Source organism: Hordeum vulgare, chromosome 3H (assembly GCF_904849725.1).
Source record: "Hordeum vulgare subsp. vulgare chromosome 3H, MorexV3_pseudomolecules_assembly, whole genome shotgun sequence".
Lineage (NCBI taxonomy): Eukaryota > Viridiplantae > Streptophyta > Magnoliopsida > Poales > Poaceae > Hordeum > Hordeum vulgare.
This window is the reverse complement of record NC_058520.1, coordinates 135,814,405-135,828,884: the sequence shown is the minus strand read 5'-3', so window position 1 is coordinate 135,828,884 and position 14,480 is coordinate 135,814,405. Positions and strand designations below refer to the sequence as shown.

At 40.7% G+C, this 14,480-nt stretch overlaps 1 protein-coding gene across 2 annotated transcripts; it reads left to right on the top strand.

Moving 5' to 3' along the window:
- Positions 1-1,267: 1,267 nt before the first annotated feature.
- On the top strand, positions 1,268-13,432 carry LOC123443260 (transcription factor bHLH68-like). 2 transcript variants are annotated; one of them, XM_045119580.1, is made up of 8 exons: positions 1,268-1,837; positions 2,135-2,423; positions 2,926-3,006; positions 4,140-4,205; positions 4,597-4,662; positions 5,501-5,557; positions 12,803-12,856; positions 12,968-13,432. In XM_045119580.1, the coding sequence occupies exons 1-8, from the start codon at positions 1,536-1,538 to the stop codon at positions 13,118-13,120; spliced, it is 1,068 nt and encodes a 355-aa protein (XP_044975515.1). In that variant the 5' UTR covers positions 1,268-1,535; the 3' UTR covers positions 13,121-13,432. The 2 variants fall into 2 exon arrangements, with proteins under 2 accessions (XP_044975515.1, XP_044975513.1); XM_045119578.1 differs by having other exon boundaries at positions 12,800-12,856.
- Positions 13,433-14,480: the final 1,048 nt, after the last annotated feature.

Sequence of the window (14,480 nt, the reverse complement as noted above, 5' to 3'; positions counted from 1 at the left end):
CAAGCGTGGAGGGCGCGACCCCCCTAGGGTGCGCCCCCTGGCTTGTGGGGGCCCTGTGGCTCCTCCTACCTCGTTTCCACTTCTATATATTCCTATTCGGGGAGAAAAAAATCGGAGAGAATTATTCATCGCGTTTTATGATACGGAGCCGCCGCCACCTCATGTTCTACCTCAGGAGGGCAGATATGGACTCTGATTTGGGCTCCGGAGAGGGGAAATCAACACCGTCGTCATCACCAACCATCCTTCATCACCAATTTCATGATGCTATCCGCCGTTCGTGAGTAACTCCATCGTAGGCTTGCTGGACAGTGATGGGTTGGATGAGATCTATCATGTAATCGAGTTAGTTTTGTTAGGGTTTGATCCCTAGTATCCACCATGTTGTGAGATTGATGTTGTTATGACTTTGCTATGCTTAATGCTTGTCACTAGGGCCCGAATGTCATGATTTCAGATCTAAACCTTATATGTTCTCATGAATATATGTGTGCTCTTGATCATATATTGCAAGTTGTAGACACCTATTAGGAGTTATGATCCGCATCCCCGAGGGTGACAATAACTGGGATTCTTTCCGGTGATTACCGTAGTTTGAGGAGTTCATGTATTCACTAAGTGGTAATGCTTTGGTCCGGTTCTCTATTAAAAGGAGGCCTTAATATCCCTTAGTTTCCATTAGGACCCCGCTGCCACGGGAGGGTAGGACAAAAGATGTCATGCAAATTCTTTTCCATAAGCACGTATGACTATATATGAAATACATGCCTACATTACATTGATGAATTGGAGCTAGTTCTGTATCATCCTATGTTATGTCTGTTGCATGATGAATGCCATCCGACATAATTAGCCATCACTGATCCATTTCCTACGAGCTTTCCACATATTGATCTTTGCTAAGTTACTTTTCCGTTGCTATTGTTACAATCACTACAAAACTGCTACTGTCACGTTTGCCACCATTACCGTTACTTCCATACTATTTTGCTACTAAATACTTTGCTGTACATATTAAGTCTTTCTGTTGGAAATATGCACTAGAGGCAATAATAAAAAGGCAAGGGGTAAGAATAGTACTTCCTTCGTCCGAAATTACTTGTCATAGAAATGAATGTATCTAGACCTATTTTAGTTTTAGATACATCTATCCCTTTCCATTTTGGTGAACAGTAATTCCGGACGGAGAGAGTAATTAACAACACAAAAGGGGAGTGAGTGAGAGAGAAAAGTGCATGGGAAAGTTCACAAACGAAAGGAGTGAAGCAAAAGGAAGAGAAAAGAAAATAAAAGCTCAGATTCCTCTCCAAACAGGTCCTATCCTTTTCCCCCCTCTCTCTCTCTCTCATTGTTGTTTTCGCTCACGGGGCCCTCCATTTGTAAAAAGAAATGAGGAAGATGAGGACATGCAAAGCTACCATACCATAAAGATTGACCTAAGATTTCCATAGGAATTTGCAACAGCCAAGATCCTCTGGAAATTTAATTGGTCCAGCAGCAAGAATTATTTGTTGCCAATTGTTTTGTGCTCAAGGATGGTAGGTGGAGGAGAATTCAAGGGCACCATGGTGCAAAAGATGGTGTGTGGTAGCACAAGCAACGCCAACAATATCATGAGTGGGTTGAGGCCTTGTGCCGAGGAGGAGCAAGAGGAATCCACCAAGATGCCTCTCATGTCTTCTTCTCCTTCTATGGCTTGCTCCCATGATCATCAGCTCCTTCACAACTCGTCAGGTCATGTTCCTGAGGTTCGTGGCAGTACTGCAACTTCCCCTGCAAGTTTGCAAGGTGGGCAGGAGGAGGGCCAGATGCCAGAATCATGGAGCCAGATGCTTCTGTAAAGACCTTCCTCTACACCCCCACCTTCAGTCCTCTATGATTTACTACTAATGCAAGAATTAGTGCTAGCTAGGGTGCCCTTCAATTCATGCAAATTTCTTCATCAGTACAAATTAATTAGGCGCTCGGGAGTGAAGTAGCTGTGTACTTTGTCCTGTTGTTGATCAACCCCCCTCTAATGGTCTTTTACTGAAAATCTCACATGGATGTTTCTTCTTCCTAGTACTAACTTGTTGTTTTTTCCTGTATGGATGGTGCATGTGTACGTACGCATGCGTCGGTAACCACAAAGCAGAGGGGGATTAGTTGGAGACCATGAGTCAGATCTACTGCCAAAAGGATTAGAGGAGGGTCCTATGGCGGCTCAGGCTGGAGCCCCAGCTTACGGTTTCTATGGCCATGGTGTTGAAGACGAGATCCAGGCGTCAGGGCCCAACTCCCAGCTGAGCCAGATGCTCTTGGCTTTCTCTCCTAGGTCATGCATCACCTCGAACCTCGACGGCGGCTTGCTGGACTTCTCCAAAGGTGTTGCGCCGGCGCCCGCACCGGAGCTGTGGAATCAACAATCGGATAACTCGTCTGAGGTGATCAACTGAATTTCTCTTCATGGCTGAAATCTCCATAAACTCTTTGTCGTTTCCTCCAATTTATTGCAAGGTATATTTCTTTGCTTGCAGTTGTTTCACGTACAATTCTATGTATTCTTAGATGTTTTTAATCAGAATCGATTGTTGCTTGATTATACAAAACATTTAGCTCCATATTTGTGTGTCGTGTACTCTCTCTCTCTCCTCTCTCTATCTCTCTCTCTAGCTAATGTCCCAAAATTCTGAAAAAACAAAAGATACTTTTCTCTTGTGCATACTTCTTCTTTTTTTCTTGTTTGCGAGGGAGGGCGTAGAGATCCACTTATATGTGTAATATTACACGGATTCGATCCATGTTAATATAGCCAGTATCGTGGGATTAACTAACTTTCATTAGCAGTTTTTTTTTTTTTGAAAACTTTCATTAGCAGTTTCTTTTGTACTAATTAAGATGAAATAGAGTCATGATTGGATTTTCCTTTTTTTTCTTACCTGCCAGAGTAACAGCACTGCAACTGGATCAGCTCCCAAGAAGGCTAGGGTTCAAGGCGGCTCTTCTTCGGGACAGTCTATTCTGAAGGTTTTATTCTTCACACACTCCTTCTCGATTCTCTCTCTGAGTATGTAATTTTCTGTCTACCAGCATAATAACATGTAAACGCTTGCACTCACTCATCTCGTTTCCTACACAATAAATTGTACATTTGCGCCACATATGAAAATGTAGACCCTCTATGGATAAATGTAAAACCGGACCAAGTAGTGTTTCATGTTCAATTTGAGCGTAAAAATCGATGTAATACGTTGCTCATGGTCACACAAGGATCAGGTTTTAAACTGCAATGCAATAACAAGTATATTTTTATCCATGCAAAAAAAGTATTTTGTATCACACGATCCGCATATTATTGTACTATGTATATTGACCAAATTAATGAGAGGGCCATCTCTCCGGAAAAATAGCTAAGGCTGCTAGGATGTTGTCACTTGGATCTCTAACACTATCTATGATAATAAATCAAAAGGTATTAATGAAATGTCCAAAAATGGTTCAATATGAATGCATTGATATTCTGGATTGACTAAAAAAGGGATATATGAAGTTGAAGGCCTTGCCATAGCAGAACGGTCAATAGGTCGGGTTTGTTTGGTAACATCTTTTTTTTATTGGGTATATGGTTTCAACTGTTCCTAGAGACAGGCAACTACTTAACCATAGGCATATATATAGAATTATTTGTCCACACGGTTATCTAGTTTATATGCCAAGTTCCCGTTGCAAACACCAAGAAACTAAGAACCTGCATCCATATTTTTTCATTCATGTATGAGAAATGGACCTATATATTGTTTACCTTTTTCGTAAAGATATTTTACATGCCAAAGTGATTAACAAAAAAATTAGCACCCTTGGAAAACATGGGTGTGTATGGCCTTAGTTTATGTTATTTATACTACTTCGGATATTGGATACTCTATTTAATAAAAATGGATGTGTGCCTCACATGATCCAGAGGCTGGGAGTTTTAATCTCATTTTCATATAAAAACAACTTATAGTTTACTGGAGAGATGTGTTCATAACGTCAGATCTATAGAAAATATTGAGAAAACGATAATATACAAAAAAAAGACCTTGTTCCCTTACATATGCATTGGCCCAAAAAAAAGGGTATGTGTTCACATTATCATCCTATCAATTTTGTCATTTCAGGTAAGGAAGGAGAAGCTCGGGGATAAAATAACAGCACTTCATCAAATAGTTTCCCCATTTGGCAAGGTACAGTTTAGTTGTACGTATGCTAATGTTATGCTCCCTCGGTCCAAAAATATTTATCATACGAATGGATTAATCTAGATGTATTTTAGTTCTAGATACATCAATTTTTATAAATTTATGTCACAAGTAATTCCGGCCGGATGAAGTACTTCACTGCACTGCACTAGCTAGAACTTAATGTCAAATATGCTATGGATGATCTAGTGCATCAAATTACTTCAAGTCCCAAAAAGCTAGCAATATATTCTTTTGAGGCCGCTGACACATAAAATTGGAATGAATATATGTGCAGCTTTGGCCCATGCCCTTTATTTTTAGCTGCGCATTCGTTCACTTTATGCAGCAAAGGAAGTACACTGACATATATGCACACTTGTTCCCATTTTACCAGACCGACACTGCGTCCGTGCTGCAAGAGACTATTGGCTATATCGGATTCCTCCTGAGTCAAATAGAGGTCCAACGTCCTTAACTTGTCCCTCTCTTCCTCACGAGCTAGTGTCCCTAACTTTCTCTTCATTGTATATTTTCTTCCTTAAGAGTTAAGATTTTGTTGGCCTCCTGGTGTCTGCATCAAGAGGTGTAGATAGCAGCCTGCCAATGTTTGATGCATGCAACGTTTAGATATTCAGTTCCAGTTGCATGCAACTTAGTAGTATACTACTTTTTACACAAACTGTACATGCGATGCATGCATGTTAATCACCTTATAGTTTTTTTTTTGCGGGTCAATCACCTTATAGTTACTTTGTAAGTGTGTGTTTGTTTGTGCGCCAAATATTGAAGTTCACTGTGCTTTATTACATAAATATCGATGGCATTTTCATACAATGCAAGCATTTGTGCCAAACAAATACACATGCGGCCTACCATGCAGCATGGTGCAGTGCCAGGGTAATAGTATTATGCAGCTTCCGTTTCAAAAAAAAAAAGTATTATGCAGCTGAGAAGTGTGTGTGGGGCGGCAAATTTTACTTGTGGTGCCTGGCTACCTGTAAAAGCGAGACGTGAGCTGCAGGCGAAACAAAAAGGGAGAGGGGTGGGGCTGGGTGTAAGAGCACGCTCTTAAAGTGCGTGCGTGGAAATCAGCACAACAGCAAGTTGCATGTGCGTGTGTGCCCGTGTATTCCTGTTTTTGTTTTGGATGTGCTTCGTCGAGCTCTCTATTCTTCTCTACGGCTCGTCTCTCTGTCTCTCTGTCTCCCTTCTTCATAGTCTAGTATACGTACGTACGTTTCATGTGCATGACTGTTGACTGATGTTCACTCGTTCTTCCGTCTACGTGCATGGTGTAGGCTCTCAGCTACCCGTATTTGGGACATGGCACTGGAGCCTCCGTACGTCACCAAGCTGTAAGTAACCGATGATTCTCTCTCTCTCTCACACACACACACACATTTTACATTTATGGATGTTTTTTTCTTGAGAATAACATATGTATGGATGTTGTTAACGCCACGGCTTTAACTAATTGTAACACAAATAGTTTAATTAAGTTGCCGACTCAGTGTATTATTATTATTATTATTATTATTATTATTATTATTATTATTATTATTATTATTGTTATGATTTAAGAAAAGCTAACATAGTATATATGACACCAATTTACTGGGCATACGTTGAGCCGGGTCGGGTTCATGCCAAGCTTTTAATAGCCGAGAATGTATCCCATGCACACGTTAAATTTATGCACCGGGTGCCCCGATTCTAGTGCAGCCATTGGAGGTGAAACTGGGGGAGAGGATCAAGCTGGAACATGGGTAGATGGCATGTTTACAAAATAATCCTTCTATTTTTTAGAATTGACACGCACTCCACATCCCTCTCCAATGATAATTCCATGTATTGATCTAAACATAAAATCTGTGTGGGTCATTCGTTTTGATCCGAATGCATGTTTTTTTATCTGTTTCGACTACCATGTTCATCTTGACAAGCTCTTTAAAACAAGATCGGTGTTGAATATTTCTTTTGCTTTTTAGAACTTGATGAATCAGTTTTATAAACAGGGAAATTACATAAGAACTTAATACAAAAAACATGTTTTAGTAAATTCAATGTAACATTATCCAATTTTTTGTAGTTATTTCATAAATGTCCCGGTTAAGTATCAAAAGTTAGTTTTAGATGTTTCAAAACATATTCTATATTGGTCTTGTTTCGAACATCTCGTCAATACAAAACAAAAATGATGATCAAATCAGATTTGAATTTGGGCCTGTGGTTTAAAATAAAATACCCTTTTTGTGTTCGGAGTTAGAAATAAAAGCACACTTTTACTAATGGGATTGGGCAAAGTGTACATTGCGGGTTAAATTTCATGAAGTATGATGTCTGTTAGGAAAAATGACAACAATCTATCTTCTAACCCGACTATGTCTCTTAGATTTCTATCCAAGACTCACAAATGCTTTGGTTCATAAATGGGACCAGTTGCTTCATTTTACTAGATATGTTCTCTTTAACAGTCAATCCTAAAATGTCAAGTTGAGCTGATCTCAGCTGAAAACATACTCCCTCCGTCCTCAAATATATAAGTGGGCATACTGAAATTTTAAGACATGTTATGGAGTCGAGTATAAAAGCGTTGGGAATGTACAAGTCACAATCTCTCTCCTCTTTAATTATCCGACCTCCAATGAGCTAAGTGCGTGTAAAACATGAGGAGACCATGTGTCGAATGTTATTGATCTTGGTTCCTGTGAGATGAGAGAGAAGCATATTTTCTACTTTAAATTGCATTTTTTTATGGACAAATTATGGAGGCTAAATGTCCACCTATTTGAGGATGGAGGGAGTACAGACGAGCTTTTCTCAATTAAAATATATTAATGACAATCATATTTTGATTATAAAACTACACCACTAAACCCCTACTTTTTACTTTCTCAAAGAAAGAACCCTAGGTAATTTGATATTTTATTGGGCTTTCAGACCAAGCCTCGGCAGAAAACTAGAGCCTGGGCCCGGCCCAGCTGTATGGCAATTGGGATGACGTGTTAGGCCAGGTTTTCCACAGTCCCATACAGAGGTTTACGTGCATGAGACATGCTTGCAAGAGAAAATAATAACTAGCTGGGCAGCATAGTCACAATATATGCTAGGTTTCACTAATTATAGGTACTCAGGGACCAACTAGCATGGCGTACTCTAAAGATGACAAAGATTCAACAAAACAGTCATCACTGACGCGCTTCAATAAATGGGGCCGTTGGTGGTGACATTATCTGGCTTGCCACCATTGTCCAACTCAATAGTGACGATCATATACAATAAGACAGGTTGGTAGCAACTTCGTCCAACTAAAATAGCCCGTCCGAGAATGGTCCTCCCATCCACTTGCCTCGGTATACAAGCATAACTAATCCAAACCTTAGCATATCCATTGAAACGACCCCCCTCCACCACCACTCCTTGTGATCTCCTTCCACTATTACTCTTTACAATCCCTCTGCTCCTATTTCCTTTCTCCATTACTCTTCTCTCATATACCTATCATCAATGTGACTACCTCACCTTCCTTTGCATCAAGGCCAAGATCATTCTCCTCCGCCACAACTTCTTCTTCCATGATGAGATCAACGTCGTGTGTTGAGGGACTGATGGATAAAGCACGAAAGGAGGAACATGCATCATCGCATGTGGTGTGTCATGCACCATTATGGATTGAGCGCCATGGACTCGTTGCCAAGGTTGAGGAGATTTACTTTTGTATGTGGCATACTCTTCAATGTTGATGACCTACGCCAACCGACCATGACATCGTCGACCTCCACCAACCGAATTCGACATTTGCAATCTCCTCCTCGAATATTGTAATGGGTGGTTAAGACATTGATGTCTTCTCGAGTGATGTTGGCCTCACATATAGAGTGGAATCGACTAAGCAGTCGCTCCACCTCCTCCAGCGAACAATGGTGGAAACACAAGGTGATGGATGAAGAACCCCTTGGGATGGCAGGAAACCCAATCCATGAGTTTTTTATGCATGTAGTCAACTAGCGGGCGCATTGTGTCCTTTAATAGTAAAAAATATCTACACTTACATCTTATCGATGGCCACAAAATGTCAAATCATCAATCTAGACGGGCGAAGTGCCGTTAGAAGTTAGCATGCCTATATTAGTGTTTCGAATTTATAATAAAGTATGTTAAAGTTGTAGAAGAAAACCTCTTGTCTCTTCATGAAAGGAGGGATAAGGGAAGACAATGATTGTGAAGCCAAGGGGTCCATTGGTAACCAACTGAACATCATAAATGGAAACTAGCGACAACCTTGTAATGTTTATCATAAAGTTCACAACAAATATTATTCATCATTACTTTGCTATGCCTTTTTTACTGTCAATAAAAGTTGTTTTTTTTCCATCATGGACTAGATGCCACGTGGACTCACTCTTTGGATTAAATGATGTGGACGCCACATCAAACCACACACCCAACACAAAAATAATGGTGATAACAATTTCATCACAAAATTGGATGGCTCAATCCATCTAACATAGCCAAATTTTATTTGGTCCCAAAAAATAACTTAGATTTTTTTGGAGAATTTGTATTCTTTGGAATTTTCCCTATATAAACTATTTAATTTGCAGGATTGATATCTTTAGAAACAAAAATGCCCCTGGATTGCTCTACACTCTTTTTTTGGAAATTTCCATCCATTCAAACACCTAGCGGCAGTTCATTTGTTTCCCGTGTGAAACTCTCTCTCTCTCTCTCCCCCTCCCTCTCTCTGTCAAAAATTTAGGTGGATTTCTAGGATTGAAGAGGACATGTCACTCCAATCCAGTGCTTTTCCTTGGGAATCTTGTGGATTAAACATGCTTTACATATTTATTAGTTCGTTTGATCCATATTAATTGCCGCTTCTTTAGTACATATTGTACTAAATCGGCAACAAGAATATGGATCGGAGAGAGTACCTATAGCTGTGATGATGATCCAACCCATTTCTACAATCCAACTACTGAAATGGGTCATGGATCAGGTCAAATGGTTTTACAAATATAAAAATGGGTAAATAGTTTTGCATAAAAGCTATGTGCGTTTTACAATTAATAGAATGCTTGAGTTTACAGGTATAAATTGTTGGGTGCACCTAGCCACTCCAAACCGGACACTGGGTTCATCTAGCCAGAGTGGATGCATCTACACTAGGTAGAGCACATGTGCCACCTATTTCAGTCCCAATTAAATGCCAAAAATGTACATTATTTGTAAACATGGTGAAGTCGAAATGAAAATTATGGGCTGTTTACAAAGAAACCCTACTGACAGGAGTAGTGAAAATCTGAATATATTGAGAATTTCACAATCCACAAGTCCAAAATTCGTAGTCTCATCAAACACAAAAAATGAGTGGAAAGGGTACTCCTCCGATCGGGTGCATATGGCAATGTGTGTAGTTATAGGTCACTGAATTGGCTAAAGAAATATGTGCCATATGTCACCAGAACCATACCATTGGATTCATACACGGATAATGTTTTCAAACATATATTTTCTTCACATTTATGCATATTTGGTTAGTCAAATTGCCGACCTTGAAGCATGTGTACGCCCTATGCACCACGGAGGGGGTATGTTTTTACCCCAGTAGACTCTATATCAGACTGTCGGAGGTTTGTATTTTTATCTATCAGAGATGCAATGAAAATTTTCAATTTTAAAATTTAAACGTGATATCAGTTGACATACCATCCCCAATATCTCGTTCTTATGATATATTTAGAGTGTTTATAAGTTGGATTTTCACGGAATACCCACCAGTTGTCATCTTCGTTTTAGGGCGCAAACTTTGGCGTCCAGATTTTTAACGGCTAACAGTGATTGACCTGTGACAAGATACTACAGGGTGCATATTGCCGGAGCAATTAAGGTAGGGACATGCAGGCATGTGCTGGCTACCGCATGTGATTCAATGATGTATGCACGTCCGCTAGATGTCTATATCATTTCAGGCAAACTTTTTGCACGCCTGTACGTGCAATGCTGAAATGCGGATTGTGCACATGCTCCTGTTGGCTAGCTTTAAAAGAAAGCAGGTGCACATTTTCTAAGAATTGAGAAATAAATCATACGTATACATGGATAGTGCAAAAAAAGTTTGGTAGCAAGAACTTGTTTTTTTTTTGACGGTGCTACGGCGGGCTTACGCCGGCCTGAACCAAATAATATTGAAAACAAACGGATAGTTACAAAAGAACGGGAAGAGGGATCGGGGTGGCAAGGAGAATGCCAGGAAGGAGGGAAGAAGGAAAGTAAAAAATAGCAAAAAGCAAAAAGTTACAATCTCTCAAAGAGGTGAAACAACATTGTACACCAATTCCGCAGAAGAAGCGTTGGCTGTTCCTTGGAGCATCTATTCGACCATAGCATTACGTCGTCTGCAGCCATTCTGGCAAACAGGTGAATAGGTTGTGGCTCCCCCCTAAAAACCATGGCGTTTCTTCTTTTCCAAATATTCCAAAGAATCGCAGTGATTATTGTGGAACGGATCTTGTTAGCAGGTTGCGATCCCCATAGTTGCGTAAAGTCCGATGGAGGGGAGGCAGAGATAGCAGAGAGCTCCTGCCACAGTGGACCCAGATGGTTGCAAGAAGGAATAGGTGTTCTGTAGATTCCGAAGTCGAGCAGAAAGGACAGGAGGAAGAGTCCGTTAGCCCCCTTTTGAAGCGTCTTTCGTTGGTGAAGAGTCGGTTCTTGCATGAAAGCCATAGAAAAATTCTGCATTTATTGGGTGCATAGTTCCTCCAGATTACTGGCGCGAAGGGGTCCATAGGCTTGTTGGCCCAAACCGCCTTATATGCAGAGCTGCAAGTTAGAGGCTTGCCGTCGATACGTCCCCGTCGTTTGTCCTGATCCTGCACATTCAAGGAGACAGATGCCAGCAAGGTACGAAGATTATCCAGTTCAATGCCTGCAGCGTTAGATAGTCTCGGAGCCAAGTCAAGTTGCAGTTGGGGTTCACTAAGCACTCGGGCAACGGATGCCGAAGGCCTGACGGAGTGAGAGAAGATGGCAGGGAAGATAGTTGCAAGATTCTGAGTATTGTTGGGTACCCAAAGGTCAAGCCAGAAGGCAGTAGTCAACCCATTTCCGATCTGCACCATAGTTACGGATCGAAAGAATGTGATCCCCTTGGCAATGTCTCGCCAAACAGAGGATTGGAAAGGGTGCGAAGTGTCCACGTCCCGAGAGACCGACCAACCATATTTTGCCGTCAATGGAGAGGAGTTTGGATTTTGGATGTCGGAGTGAATTTTATTCAAGTGAGTGAGGAGTAAACAAGAGTTTAAGTGATGCAGAGAAGAAAAACCTAGACCCCCTCGCGAAAACGGAGCACAGACAAATTCCCAAGCCACTTTACATTGACCACCCGAGACTTTTTCCTGTCCTGCCCAGAAAAAAGCCCGGCAACGTTTATCGATTTCCTGAACAATGCCCGCAGGCAGCAAAAGGGCGGTCATGGCATATATAGGCAGGGCTCGCAGAACAGCTCTAACCATAATTGCGCGACCGGCAATGTTAAGAAGGACACCTCGCCAGCCTGCCAAACGACGGTCAATCTTGTCGATGATGAAGAAAAAGTCTTTGATGTTTAGTTTGTGGGTAGACAGAGGCAGACCTAGGTAGGATTGAGGAAATGAAGCAACTGTGCACGCTAGAATTGATGCAAGTGCAGATGCGAGGGCTGGTTCGACATGAATAGGGGCGAACGTGCTCTTGTGGAAGTTAATCACCAAGCCCGTGGCATTTGAGAATTGAAGCAGGGTGGATTTAAGCGTATGAAGTTGTTCCATGTCTGCTTGCAGAATAATTAGTGTGTCGTCGACGTATTGGAGCACCGGGCATGGAATGGCCGAGTCAATGGGGTGAGACAGAAGGCCGTTGAAGGAAGCCTGGCGAATCAAACGCTGGAGAACATCCGCGACAATAATGAAGAGAAGGGGGAGGTTGGGTCTCCCTGCCGTAGGCCCTTCTTGCAAGCAATCCAGGGTCCCGGTTTACCGTTAAGAAGCACGACCGACTGACTGGTCTCATTTAGATTTTGAATCCAGTCGCACCATTTCGAAGGAAAACCTTTAGCTTTTAAAATAGCCGCCAGCGCGTCCCAAGAAACATAATCAAAGGCTTTGTGAAAATCTAGTTTTAGAACGACCGTTGATTTTTTACGCTTGAAACAAGTTTGAACTATATCAGCAGCGTAAATAAAATTGTCAGCGATACTTCGGCCTTTAATGAAGCCAGATTGGTCATGATGGATTATCAAGGGTATGAAAGGTTGTGCCCGGGAAGCCAGACATTTAGAGCTGATCTTAACGAGGCAGTTTTAAAAAGAAACCGGTCTGAAATTGTCCGGAGACGAGGCTCCAACTTGTTAAAAATGGTGTGCCCATTACCGATGTGTCCAAAGAGATAATAGGTGAATGACTGGCTACTCTCATAGAATAAAGGCGCCTACGTGTGGTCATATGTATACGTGACAAATGAGGAGATGTTGGAGCTTGTCTGAAACGGGAGAGCGCACCTACTTCTATCCAACTTTGCTCCGAACATAATCAACCTTTCTTTTGTGCCTGCAGCAGCTGAACCATGGTGATCACATAAATGCCTCAGCCGAAGCAGCCCATACCGAGCAGGTTTGTACAAACTTGCGTACATGCATTTGCGTTGCTTGTTTGTTTACGTCGATGTCGATCACATCTCCAAATATTACTGAAACTACTCGACTGGCATAAATATATATTTAGGATGCACAAGATGGCGAGAGCAAGAAGTCGGACCTGAGGAGCAGAGGGATGTGCCTGGTGCCGGTGTCGTGCATTACCTCGCGTCTGGGCGCCGACAACGCCTCTGATTTCTGGCAGCCGGCGCCGCCGCTCGGCGGCATCATCCTGCGCTAGGATCATCAAATTGTTTACACACCGCGCACGCGCGTAAATATATACCTTAGCGTTCACACATTAATTTTGTTATACATATATATCTGTTGAGATATTCAGCAACACATATCATCAGGAGCAGTCATTCTATGTCCAAGAGTGATTGCTCATGATGCTATGCAATGCATGTATGTATGCACACAATATACACACAAGCTGCTGCTCTCCACCTGTTGTGTGTGCATGTACTATCTTTTTCTACGGAATGTGTATCTGTTTTGCAACGGAAGGTTGACCTATTTTGAGACCCAGGAAGCTTTATATTGATTCAAAGAGGAATATGAGCAGTTCCAATTGACGTTGGAAGGGTATTTCCTATAGGACGCGCAACTGCGTCAAAGTGGCGCACATGGGATACGCGCACTGCATCGGCCCATTTGCAGTCGATTTTATCTCTTTTTTTTCGTTTGAGTTTTTTAATGGTTTCGGTTGGTTACACTTGACACTTCAGGGTTTTCGTTTTTTTTTTGTGGTATGGGTCACCAATGACCTCAGTCGAATTATTTAGGCCAACTCATTATCAGTGGGATCAGGGACAGCAAGAAATATATCGAAGAGTTAGCAATGTTTAGCCTTTTTTATCATTTGCTCTTAGTTTGCTTATTACGTTTCTTCTACTCTCTTCTTCTTGACAATTTTATTTTTATTGTCTTATTTATATTTTCTGAAATACATAGAATTTTAAATTATATGAACATTTAGTAGTTTGTGTAGACACTTTTTAATACAAGAGAACAATTTTTAAATACATGGACACTTTTGAAAATTTCATGAATATATCTTTTAATTCATGAATAATTAAAAAGATGTGAACACTTTCAAAATGATACATGAACATTTTTCAAAATCATGTGATACACAACTTGAATTATTTTCAAACAAATTGAACACTGCTTAATTATATGTTTTTTTAGAAAAATGATCTAAATATCTTTTAGTTACACTAAGATTTTTAAGAGAAAAAAGAAAACACTTTTTAATTACTTGAATTTAATATATTTTTAAAAATTATATAAATTTTTAAATAAACTTTTGGCTTTAAAATTATTTTTAAAATATATTTGAAAAAACAAACTATGAAAAATATTTTTTGGAGAAGAAAAAACCTTTTGGAAATACTAGCTAATTGCCTCCGCGTTGCAACGGGACCATACAACTTCTAGTGGTTGAACATCACTTTTTTAGACATATACCTTATGGCCACCATATTCTAGATTTTAGTAAGACTTTAATTTGATTTGATTTCGGTATGCGCTGGGGATGCCAAGGAAAGTTTTGATATGAATTGTTTCGAGAGGTGTATGTGTTGGCGAAGGCAGGG